The 13,610-nt window shown below is 40.8% G+C and overlaps 1 protein-coding gene across 1 annotated transcript; it reads left to right on the top strand.

The window, feature by feature from the left end:
- The first annotated feature begins 387 nt into the window (after positions 1-387).
- LOC115366228 (ganglioside GM2 activator) lies at positions 388-12,719 on the top strand. The gene is made up of 4 exons (XM_030061582.1): positions 388-625; positions 2,833-2,985; positions 7,260-7,442; positions 8,852-12,719. Exons 1-4 carry the CDS (start codon positions 521-523, stop codon positions 9,005-9,007), a joined length of 597 nt encoding a protein of 198 aa, XP_029917442.1. The 5' UTR covers positions 388-520; the 3' UTR covers positions 9,008-12,719.
- The last annotated feature ends 891 nt before the right edge of the window (positions 12,720-13,610 follow it).

Here is a 13,610-nt window from a genome sequence, read left to right as displayed (position 1 = left end):
AGATTTGTTCTGAAATTGTAACTCAAATTATAACTTGATTACAACACACTTACTTTGGTAAAATAACTCCACAGAAAACACTACAGATTATTTTACATGATTTTCTGTACAGATAATTTCATTTTTCTCTAATACTGCAAGTACTTATAGTAATAATTTTCATTCATCAATCACTTATCAAAGCGCAGTACAAGAGTATAAAATGAAGAAAAAAATCCCAATCATGACACTATAAATTGTTAGTGTTACTACAAAGCAACATTAATCTCATTAGCGTGTTATTGATTAACGCAGTGTGTGTCTCGCAGGGCATGACAGCACGTGACTCATCGTTTACACAGTGGGCGGTCATGTGACTGGGGTTGATAAACACGGAAGTAGCGGACACAGAGTCAGAGACAAGCGGTGTCTTCAGCCAGTGATCAGCTGCCTTACAGCCTGTGGACACACACACACACACACACACACACACACTCTCTCTCTCTCACACACACACACACATACACACACACCGAGCAGCATGAGGAGCCTGGCCGTGCTCGCGGTGGCCGTCAGCCTGGCCGCGTGCCTCGCTCCGCTCGCGGAGAGTAAACATCACGGCAAGACGCGACGGAGCCACGCCAAGGTGAGTGACACGGAGAGACACGAGCCCAGGTAACACACTGTTTATCTCCTGTAGTGTCTGTGCAGTGCAATACCGTGTGCACTGCAGCTGTATAACACTGCTCCAGTGGTCTGTTTACTGCACTGGCTCCTATGGTTTCCCTGTAATACTGCTATAATACCTATTCAGTACTTTATGTCCTGTACTGCCTCTACACTGCAATATTCAGCTTACTATACCTGTATAATACTGCTATAATATCTGGTCAGTACTCTATGTCCTGTACTGCCTCTACACTGCAATATTCAGTTTACTATACCTGTATAATACTGCTATAATATCTGGTCAGTACTCTTATGTCCTGTACTGTCTCTACACTGCAATATTCAGTTTACTATAACTGTATAATACTGCTATAATATCTGGTCAGTACTCTATGTCCTGTACTGTCTCTGTAGTGCAATACCCTGTCCACTGCAGCTGTATAACACTGCTATAATATTCTGTTTACCGCGCTGGCTTCTATGGTTTCCCTGTAATACTGCTATAATATTCTATTCAGTACTCTATGTCCTGTAGTGTCTCTGTATTGTAATATTCACTTTACTAACTGTATAATGCTGCTATAATATTCTTTTCATCGCTCATCTCCTGTAGTGTCTCTACAGTTTATCAGAACTATATAATATTGCTGTTACAGTCGGTTTACTACACTCTCTCCTATTGTTTCCTTGTAATACTGCTATAATATTTTACTCAGTACGTTATGTCCTGTAGCGTCTGCAATATTCAGTTCACCACAACTGTATAATAGTGCTATAATAGTCTATTTACTACATAATCTCCTATAGTTTCTCTGTAATACTGATGTAATATTGTATTCAGTGCCATATTTTGCATGGTTTCCCTGTAACACTGTGATCATATTCTGTTGCCTACATTATCTCCTGTAGTGGTTCTACAGAGCAATCCTCTGTTCACTACAACTATATAATACTGCTATAATAGTCTGTTTACTACACTATCGCCCGTGGGTCATTGCAATACTGCTATAATATTCTGTTCACTGCATAATCTCCTGTGGTTTCCGTGTAATGGTGCTACAATATTCTGTCCACCTCATTATCTTATATGGTTTCATTATAATACTGCCATAATACTCAATAAACTGTAGTATCTCCCAGTTTCTCTGTAATACAACTATAATATTCATTTCACGACATTATTTTGTATGGTTTCCCTGTAAAAATGCGATCATATTCTGTTCGATACATTATCTCCTGTAGTGTCTCTACAGTGCAATATTCATTTCACTACAACTGTACAATACTGTTATAATAGTCTATTTACCACACGATCTCTTACGGTTTTCCGATAATACTGCTTTAATATTATGTTCACTACATTATCTGATATGGTTTCATTATAATACTGTCATAATACTCTGTTAACTGCAGTATCTCCTGTGGTTCCTATGTAATACTGCAATCATATGCTGTTCACATAATACCATAATTACATAAAAATAACCCTTACATTTCATGATATTACGATATCTCAGACAACATCCTGTCTCATATCATGACATCAACCATGCACTCTAATATTTTTGTTTTGACCTTATGTCTCAGGCACTCAATGAGTTTATAGCCTAATATACATGTAATATTCTGTTTTCTTTTATATCGTCCATTGTATCATTATGATATTCCTACAGTATTCTATTAATTTCTGTATAAAGTAAATATGTAACGTTATCCCTACAGTCTTAGGCATATGGGAATTTAAAGCATCTTTAGTAGCAAGCAAACCAATAGTGAGTTTATAGTCACTTTAGTGTAAATCAGGGTTTTGTTTTGTTTTTTAAATTTAAATTAAGTTGTTTTTGTGGGTTTTTTGTTTTTTATAGTTGCATGATATCACATTTTGGTGATATTGCATAGTTTCATTCTCACAGAATTACTGTAGTTGTTTTGCATGAGGATACAGGCTAAAAAAGTAACCGAGTTAAACTGCTAACCATCAGTTGTTTTTAATGTCAGGTAGCTCAGTAAAAGTGTGACTCATCAGTTACCTGTAACTTTATGCGATAAGATTATGCTGTAAATGTCAAGTGGAAACAGTGAGTGGAGTTAAAAGAGTGTGAGGTTTTGCATGAAAACCGTGAATCATCAGTATCTGTTGAGTGGAGCTGACTACTTGAACACTGCACCCGGTGTGTTTGACAGATTCTGGGGTTTGACTGGAAGAACTGCGGGAAGCCCGACGCCCCGGCCGTGCTGAAGACCCTGCAGCTGTCCCCGGATCCCATCAGCATCCCGGGACAGCTGACCGCCGCCGCCTCCGGGGCCACGTCCGTCGAACTGAGCACCCCTCTGTCGGTGAGTACGCCGGTGATCCGCCTTGTGTCAGCCGGCTGCGAGGTCTCCTGAGTCTGGACGTGTTTTCATACTGAATGTTTTGCTTAAATCTGTAACCCCACAGTGATGTCGTGGTACAGGAAAAGCTGTGAGCCAATCCAGCCTCTTACTCTGCTTTGCCAACACTGGTTTGATATACGGCTGGGTGATATGGACAAATTCAAATATCACAACATGTTTGACCAAATACCTCGATATCGATATTGTGGCAATATTATAGGGATGAATATTGGTACTGTCATAATATATTCAGACACAAGAGATTATAGCTAAAGAGTCATCAGTAATGCGGATATGACGACCAGGCAGGTAGAGGAAAAATAATAAAACAGCTACAACAGTCTAATAAGGTGAGAAAAATGCATGTGTGTGTGTGTGTGTGTGTTTGCTGGCCAAGTAATCACAGAGTCACTGGTATTGATCAACAGCTCTGTCTGTTGAGTTGCAGTTCAGGAGAAACATGACTAACGTCCCGTTGTGCGGTCCTGTCTAAGCTGATCTCAGATCTGTGTCAGATCTGCAGCTCAGCGACACTCGAGCAAACATGTCTGGATCTGCCTGGGATCCTGTGAGCCTCGTGTGAGCAGATCACCAACATGCAGAGCTCCTCACAGCTCGGACGGCCTGTTGGCAGCTCTCCACGAGGTTTTCCCCGTGTTAAAGGCAGAATGAGTAGGATTTTCCTAAAAAACAATATATAGACTCATCCAAAAATAATCCCTCTCAGTCATCATTTCTGAGCCACTTGCAGTGTGTGTGTGTGTGTGTGTGTGTGTGTCTGCAGAGACCCTGCCCTCTGCCTGGATTTTCTTGTTTTGCTGAGCTCGGCACTCTTCTCCAGAAGAGGTGTGTAGCTCCCAGCCAATCACAGCGCAGCACCGCACCAGATCAATTGCACAACATCCAATAAGGAGCTACAAAAACTGCAGGCGCGAAAAAGGAAACCTAGGGAAGAGAAACACTAAGCAGACGAATCTGGGGTCGGCTTTCACCTCCTGGTGAGCGCTGAGGGAGAGGAGGAGGATGAAGGTGAGGTGCCGGTGGGCCAATTATTTTTATTTTTATTTTTTAGGGCGGCAATGTTAAACTTTGGGCAGTCATTTAATTCCTTCACAATCCTAGGAAAGGAGAACTGGCTGCTCCGGGCCATGCAAGCTGTGCAAACTGTGATGACCCACTCAGTCACCTGTGGACGACCTGCACGGGACGCGTGCACAGTAACACACAGTGGCCACTGACTGTGCACAACCAGAAAATGCCAAAGCAACACTCGTCAAAGTTGGATCATAGCTGATTATCTATCCATGGAAAAAAAAAACAATCAGAAAACCTCTTAGTTGCACTGATATTGTTCATGTGAAGCAGCCGTTTCGACTTGGTCTTGCAGTTTTTTGGAAAATAAAACCCTCCTGTGAAGGGCTCTGGTGGGGAAGGAAGGAAAAACCAGTCACCACACCCACAAGCGGCTGGCAGGGCTTCAGAGGGTTTACTATCTGCAGAGGGAAACTAAACCCAGTAAGTAAAAGCAAACAGAGTCGAGTAGAGCCGAGTCAAGCTGGACAAACAGCTTCAGTAGGCATGTTTAGTAAGTGCACCGTGGGTCTGGATGTTTTCGTGCTCGTTTCATTTAAAGGGCAAAATTTCCCAAGTGCTTTTGTCTAAGAACTTCAAATAAAAATATAGCATAAAAAAAATATATCATTAAAGGGGCGGCGTGGCTCATATCATCCTAATTGAGGTCCAGTGCTCAAGTGTCTGTGTGTGTGTGTGTGTGTGTGTGTGTGTGTGTGTGTGTGTGTGTGTGTGAGAGAGAGGCAAACATTGTCAAGCACTCTGAGTGGTCAGTAGACTAGAAAAGCACTATAGAAGTGCAGTCCAGTTACCATTAAAATACAATATGAACAAAATTATTTTCTAAATCAAAAAATATATTTTTACGAACACCATATTTGTCATCAGTCAAGACATGTGCACTGAACCAGCAGCCTACGGAAACTCAGATGACCAAATTACCTGTTTGGAACCAATAGCGGGATAATGGCACGAGCTCCAGCCTTGAAGCAAAAACGCCGTCAAGACTAAAGCTCGACGTTTTGATGCATTTTAGATTGAAAGCCCATGCTGATGAAGAGGAGCTGCACAAACACAAAGCTCTACGTAACGTGCACAACAGGCTGCTGCTGTGCCCTTGAGCAAGGCACTGATCAGCAGCTCTACGTGTGACTGTGTGGAAGTCAGGGAGGCACAGTATTAGATTTTTTTGCTCTCTTTTTGGCAGATGGCTGATGCCGATTCCGATATGTGCACATGTTTTTTTTTTCTCCACCTGATTGCAGAGAACATCAAGTCTCTCCTGTGGTGGAAAGAACATTTTATTATGCCAGCTCTTATTGTGAAGGACCACTGGCAGACGCAGACATAAAACACAGTGTTTTTCAAAATGTGCACATTCACTGGGCAAAATAAGAAAAACCTCTTCAACTTAGGTTATGGAAAACATGCCATATTTATTTGTATATAAAGTTTTAGAAGAGGTTTGGCTGATTTTCTCCCTGAGACGATCCTGACCACGGCCACGGCCAGGACAGATTTGATCGATTTCGCATATCGGCACGTGTTTTCATTGCAGGCCAATCACAATATTTCATTGTAAAGATGCCGTTGTTTTATGGCTGCAGAATCACATCAAATAGAAAAGATCTACCTGTCTTGTGCGTCATTTTAGATTTTCCATAATTTGGATGCTCTACCTTTGGATCTCCTCTGGAATTGAGTGGTGGATTTTTTTATTTTTTTTTTTAACCCAGCAGGAATAGATGTGTGTCCTGTTTCCAGCTCAGAGTCAGTCTCATGCTGCGGTCATGTGTGCAGCCTGCAGCAACGAGAAACCTTGTGAGTCAGTAGAGTTCATCCGTAACTCCACCTAGATCACATGTGTTTCCATCAATAAAAACTGAACTAAAAAAAAAACAAACAAAAAAAAAAACTTAACCTGCCTCTTAACCGTCTGGGTTTATGAGGCTCATTTTTGTGTCCTAAACTGTTAATTATCTCCTGATCTGACACTGAGGCTAACCAGCTGTGCGGCTTTTTAACACACCTCATGGCGTTAAACTGAATTTGCCAACCACCCTCTGTCGTGTGTGTGTCAAAGCAGATGAGGTTCAATCTTCTCAGCTGTCAAAATTAACATTAAAGGAAAATTCTGGTCATTTTCAACACGGGATTTTGCAGGCAAGCACCGGATAACAGTTGTTTTACAGTTGTTTTTCAGTTATCAAGCAAAGAAATTCTAATTGTCTGTATTTTGTAATGATGATATTTTTAATACTTGTGGCTCAGGTTGCACAGTCAGACTTTGTTATTATTGAGCTTGGTATTGCAGTTGTATCGACCCGTGAAGCCCTCATCACTTATCAGATCATATTACGATAGTTGTGAGAAGCATATCATCTCATCCTTTAGCTATGCCATTTTTTTCATGCCAGACTGAACCTGCAGGCAGCAGAGAAAATAAGGAAGTGTGTGAGCAACGGTGCACTATGATAAACCTACATGCTGTGTGATGTCAAGTGTTCAGTCACAGCCTTTTAAAATGTGTAGCTGCAGTGTGTTACTGGGCTCAAAGTGTGTGCGTGTGTGTGTGTGTGTGTGACATGGTGGAAAAAAATGGGAAGAAACAGTGAACAAAACAGTGAGTTCATCAAACGGTGCCAAACTTTGGCCGTGGCTGGAAAATTAGTCACTTCAGTGGGCAGCTGTTTATCTATTTAGTACTTTCTTCTTCTTTTTTTTGGCAGATGAAATGATAAAAGTAGCTCGAGAAAGTTGATTCCTTGGCCTAGAAACAAACAGGAAGTGAAAGAGCGGCAGGTTACTTTGGGTTGTTAAAAGGTTTTCGGTTCATGGCAGCAAACACACGTTACACCATGTCCCTTCCTCAAAGTCTCACTGAGCGTTTCTGCTTTTTACACTTTACAGTCCAGCCTGTTCCTCGTTTCAGGTGTAATGTTCTCGTCCCCTTTTCACCCGCGTGCGCTTTGTTTTTTTTGTTTAGGTCATTTTTGAGCTCATTCACTGTTTTTTTTTTTTTTTTTTTCTCCGTGTATATCATATATAACATCTTGAATTTTCCTAATTTTCCTCACTGAGCATGCACGGTCTTTTCCAGCTTTGATAATGTCGCTTCCCTCTGGTTTTCATCTCTTTTCTCCTCCCTCCTCTCATTTCCTCAGGTGAACGTGACTCTGGAGAAGGAGGTGGCAGGTTTCTGGGTGAAGATCCCCTGCGTGGAGGAGATCGGCAGCTGCCACTACCCGGATGCCTGCGACCTCCTGAACCAGCTGATCCCGCCGGGCCAGGACTGTCCCGAGCCGCTGCACACCTACGGCCTGCCCTGCCACTGCCCCTTCAAGGCCGTACGTCCGCCTCAAACATCTCTTTTACAATCAGGAATATATACCTGATGTGCAGTCTGTGCTTTTCATTTCTAACAACTCTCCAATATATTATTTTTTTAGTAATCAGTGTGTATTTATTTAATTAGGTTTCTATCCTTACCCTGTATTTCTCAAAATTTCCAGAGGTGGGAATAAGAGCTTCCTACCTGGTCTTAACCCTCCTGTTATGTTCGAATTTACGAACATCTTTTATGTTTGAGGTCAGTTTGACCCCAGCAGTTTAAACCTCCACAAAATTACTATAATTAAAATTGTTACCAAAGTTTATGTGTCAGGTACTTTATGTTTCTTGACGACCTAAATAGCCTTTATAATAAAACATAACTCCCCCACCACCACTTATACATCCAGTATTCCTGTTACACCACTATGGAAAAATCTGCAAATCACCATAAAATCTCACTGATTGACCTAAAATTGGAAAAAAAAAAATTAATTTGTGGTGTTTTAATGGCTTTATATTATTTCTAAGTACAGATTTTTGTTATTTATAACCGATGCGTACAAAGTGTGTACAGGACATTGAAAACATATCATGTGAATTTCATGTTTACCCGGTAGTACCCATTACATTAGGAAAACTCATTAAATATGAAGCGAAAAAAAATGATGATAATCATTTATTTAGAGACGTTAAACACTGAATGGGGTCAAATTAACCCCAAACATAATAGGAGGGTTAAAGGCAGGATGTCTCAGTGCCACAGTAAAGCAGCAACATGGGGATTTTGCCTTTGTTCATTCAGACTGTTTTTATGACGGCGTTTCCTAGTCGTGGCGCCTCCTCTCATACAGAGTATCTTAAATTCATTCTGCACTAGTGGGTGCCCATTAAAATATTAACCAATAAAATCTGTAAACATCCTCTATCTTCCACCTCATCGCTTCAGATAAATCTGCGTGGCGTGCCCAAACTGGCATCCCGTCGGTTTGCGCTTGTGGACGATCCTTCCCTGCTCCCAAACATCCTGTGTCAACAGGAAACACATAAAATCGAGAAAATAAAAGTCAATTTTCTTTGAGTGGGCCATGACATTTATTTGTGTATCACATGCTGCGTCTGGTCTGATATTGGATTTCTGCATGTCACCACTCTGTGAGCTCAGTGGTGACATGCATTAATCGGTGATTAATCAATTAGTCAAATGACATACAAATGACCCAAATATGATTTCGATAACCAGTTAGTTATTCGAGTCATTCTTTCCAGTAAACGTGAAGGATTGCCTGATTCCAACTCCCCATGAGACTGTGGCTTTGTCTTTGACACTTTAACAGACTAAATGATTAATGGGTTAATTGAGGAAATATGACTGTGAGCATCTCGGTCAGCTGCCGCCCTAATGCCTCCTCTCCTGTCTCCTCAGGGCTCCTACTCTCTGCCGCAGTCTGAGTTCTACCTGCCCTACATGGATCTGCCCTACTGGCTCACCAACGGGAACTACCGGGTGCAGGGCGTCCTGGGCGGCCAGGGTGAAGAGCTCGGCTGCCTCAAAGTGGCTCTCTCTCTTCACTCCGACTAACACGGCCCACCCGAAACACGCGGGGGGGTTTAGGTTCCGTTTATTTGCACATACGAGATTGAAAACCGGGAAAAGAAAGGAGAAGTTGCACAAACAAGCAAGCGATCAAGACGTGAGAAACCTCAAGAGTGCAAAGATTTGTACCTGAAATTAAGATGTCAAACAGAGGAAGCTGTGAAAGCTGTGGGAAGCTGCACATTTTACATGCTCACTGCGTTTCTGCTGCACACCTGGTTTGGGAGGGGGATCAAAAAAAAAAAATCCCCAAAATAATAAGACATGAGACTCTGCAGTGATATGTGCTGTACAATCTGAAGTAGTAATAACAATAACAGTAATAATAAAGTGCTTTAACAGCCAAATTAAAGCAAAACAACAGCATAGAAAATGCAATAATTAAATACAACTTTGGCCATAGCTTAGCTCCAGTGCAGCGTATTCTCAGTGTATGGAATTTTTTTTTTTTTTTTGCATTTGCAGCTTGACTCAAGATCTTTTTCCAGTCATTTGGGTCGATTCCTCTTTTCAGCCAACATGAAAACTGGATTGAATGTGGCCTTATAGTTGTGTGGATTGAATGTGGCCTTATAGTTGTGTCTTTTTAAAAAAAAAAAAAAAAACACAGAGTTTTAAGATTTTATCTAATTAGCAACTAGTTATACATGCAAATTAGGGGTTAATTAGGTTTGCCACATATCAGGATTGAAAGAGGACCCCTCAGTGTTCATCTGGACCAAAAATTATCAAGTGATTTCTGCCAAACGTGCACACACTGGCCCCTTATGCACCTTTACAGCCTGGACTACAATAGGGAACATTTATTTTGTTAACTTTTCTGCTGTAGCTCTCAAGATTAAAATCGCGCTGCCCTTTATTTCTTTCTATATTTGCCAATATGGGAAACAAAGTGCAGTTTGTTTTGCAAAACCTTGGTTTGTAGGACTTATGGGAGATTTTTTATATATATATATATATATAGGTGTGATTGTGATATAGATATGAACAGGAAATGAAAAACGCATATGAATCTAAAGCCAAGAGGGAACTGATCACTCGATCGTTTCCACAGCAGGCATGTAGCTCCTCCGTTTTCCCGCTCAGACATTAAAATAGACCCGATGTTTCGCTGTGTGCATTAGCAGTGAACGGTACGCCACGTGTGTCTGCTTTGTAAAGGGTTACAGAGAGGAAATGCACTTCTGCACACTTCCTGATTCAAAAGAGGGACAGTTTTAAACCTTAATTTATCCGGATAAAAATCCATCAGAACTGCACACAGCCACACTAAACATACTTCATGTTCCTTACAGCTGCATGTCTGTCTCTTCTTTTGCTTCCTTTGCTTTCCTGTCCTTCATATTTCCTGTGAAACGAGCTTCATCGTGCTAACACCGACTAAGGGGTGAAAAAAAGCCTCACTTTCAGATTGTTGCCACTCTAGAAGACATTGAAAGGGATCAGAAACACTGAAACATATTTTTTGGGACTTTTTTTTTTTTTTTTTTTTTTTTTTACTTCATTTCAGTGCAGTTAGTTGTTTCTGGAGGCCAATCAATATCACTTTTTGACCGTGATTAAAGGTATCTGAGGTACTGAAAGATGTTTTCTAGGTGTTAACTGATACCGAGGCGTCGTCTGCATATAAACACACACACCGTGGAACTGAAGACGCTGAAGGGTTAAAAATCAAAAGCAGCTGAACATCGCTGCATGTTTCATAGTTGTACATTCTGTCGACATCATTCAGGCCTGAATACCTTGTTTGCTTAAATTGTCTTGTTTTGGACAAGACATGCAAACACTGGAGTCTAATTATCTTACATAATGTTGAGGCACACGGTTTAAAACACAACACAGTGAAAAGAAAACGTCAAACACCGGGACTTTCCTTTAAAAGAATACTCCAACGTTTTGGGCAAAATACACTTTTCCAAGACAAGATGTTTGATACCATTTTCACCTCTGAACGTCCAGTGGTTCGCTTCCTTTGGCTAGCATTTTGTGTTAGCTTAGCTTAAAGACTTGAAGTCTATGGGAGTCGTTAGCCTGGTTCGGTCAAAGAGGAAAAAATAAAACTTACAGCAGCTCTGGGGATGTTTGTTTCAAATCCATATGATCCACTGTGTACATCAGAAAGCTTCAGAGCTGCTGGAAGGTTTATTTATTCACATTCACTGATCCAGGCTAACGACTCCCATAGACTCCAAGTCTTTATGCTAAGCTAACAGGAAATGCTAACCATAAAAATCAAACCACTGGACAAACAAAGGAGAAAGTGATATCCAACATTTTGTCTCAGTCTGGAAAAGTTGGAAAAAAGGGGATTTTGCCAAAAACGTTGTAGTATTATTCCTTTAACCAGCATGTTGATGAAAACCCAACATTCCTAATTTGATGCTTCTGTTTCATGGCCTGTTCAGTCTGATTTTTTATATTTGGAGCCACACCATATCATGTTCATGTTTTGTGCATATATATGGGATTATCAGTTGTACCACGTGCTTAATTTTCAGTACTTCAGTATTACATTTGGAAATCATTTGTGCCTTGAATGCATGACTTTGGCTCCAAAAAATGTGGGGGGAAAAAAAAAGTCATTTTTTGTCTCATTTGACTTTTCAAAATCAAAGCGTTTTCAGAGCAGACACATGCAGAAGGTGTGTGTCCACTGTGTCTCTCACGTCCAGTGTGTCTCTTCATGTCCAGTTCATGCAGCATTTATCTTTAGACGAGATGCTGTAATTTGCTGTTTAGTCGCACCTGACTTTCATCTATCTGTTACAGATTTCATACATTTCCCAGAATGCCTTTCAACCACCCCCAGAGCACATGCATGAACTTTTTGCATTCAATAATGAGAGCGTTCAGTTTCATGGTAGTTTTTCTTTGAAGTGACGTGAAGATACAAAAGATTTTCAGTGTTTTTAACGAACTAAATCGAAGGTTCAGATTTTGTCGTTTTAAGACGTCGGATCAGCTTGTTTTTACGATTCTGCTTCTGTTCACAGGTCAGATTTTTTAACGTCGCCATTCGTGCGTCACAATGGGAAGAACCGTGTAGCATCTGTCGTCCGTTTCATTTTCGTTTCTGTTTTGTAATCAAATGCTCGTTTTTTGTCATTTTCTTCACAGATTCCAGTTTCTCATCGACCTGTAAAGCTCAGAGTCGCTATGAGTCTTTTTTTTTATTGGGAGAGTTTGTTGATTGAAGTTGCTCTGCTGGGAGTCAGGCAGAGCTCATGCAAATAATATAACACAGTTAACAGTGCACATGAGAGCAATTATTTTGAGTTTCAGTTTTAATTTGATTAGATTTTTAGTTGATAATATTGTTCATTCTGTCTTTTTTTAACCCTAACTGTGTAAGTGCCTGATTAGATCTGTGCTGGGAGAAGGGAGCTGAGATGGAAACTGAATGTTAATGACACCCACACACACACATACACACACACACACACACACATACACACACACACAGCTGAACCGAAGAGGCTGAGTTGAATTTAAAAAAAAAGAAAAAAGAAAAAGGCAGATTTTGGTGATGATGATAAAAATTTAAGTTGTTGAAAGTTTTTATTCTGCCTGTTTTCTATCGTGTCAATTACAATGAACTGAAATCATTGAAAAAAATAGAGTATGAATGAGCACGGTAGTCAGAATTTTGATTTATTTTGAGTCTTACAATTTTTAATAAACATGATATCATAACTGATCTGCGTCGGTCCGTTTCCTGAGTCTTTTACTGAGTCTCCCAGCTTGTTCATATTCTGTTCATACACAGATGTCTTTATAGCTAAAAGCAGATTATTCACGCGTTGTTGGGCATAATCTAACTGGTGAGAGGGCTGGAGCTTAGTGACATCCGATATTGGCACTGAGGTAGCCAGATTAGGGAGAGTGAGGCAGCAGATCCCACTATAAAGGTGTTTATTTTCACAAGAACTTCCCCTTTAGTGACAGCAAGCAGTGGTCTGTGTTAATTACATAAAAGAGAAATGGATAACAAAGAAATTAATTATTTTGAAATTAAGGCAATACTGCAGTTTAACACTAAATCAGCTGGAAATGAGGCTAAATAAATAAACTGCATTCCCAAACTCAATGAGGAAACTCACTTTGCCACATTTTGCAGGCGTAAGAGGGCAGATGTCGCTGGTGGCAGAACAAACACAGCAGTGACCTCCTCTGGTACCAATAGGGGGCGCTGCTCCGGGTACACTGACCTCACCTGTGTGCAGGTAACTCTGGGCTGAAGGGGTTGAAGGGACTGAGCTCTACAATGTCATGGAAGACTTCAGCATGCAGATTCAGATGAGATTATTCCACCTTGTTGTTGGGATTGAATGACTGACTCATAATTTATCTGAGAGATTAACTCGGTCAACATCACGCAACCAGCAAATTAATCTCAATCTCTGTTGGACATTTATTTCTAACACTTGTAGCACCATTCTGATGTTTCAGTGGTTTAAAGGAGGCATCAGTCAAAGCACAGAACAGTCTGTGTCAGAGGAACAAATATCCGGTGCTGGAACGACTTGGGAATTTTAGCCGATTTGGCAAGAAGCTGTCAACCAGTCAGAGCATCCATCACACCAGGAAG

Source organism: Myripristis murdjan, chromosome 10, assembly GCF_902150065.1.
Source record: "Myripristis murdjan chromosome 10, fMyrMur1.1, whole genome shotgun sequence".
Taxonomy (NCBI): Eukaryota; Metazoa; Chordata; class Actinopteri; order Holocentriformes; family Holocentridae; genus Myripristis; species Myripristis murdjan.
Note: the sequence above shows the minus strand (reverse complement) of the source record. Positions and strands in the feature narration are given on the sequence as shown.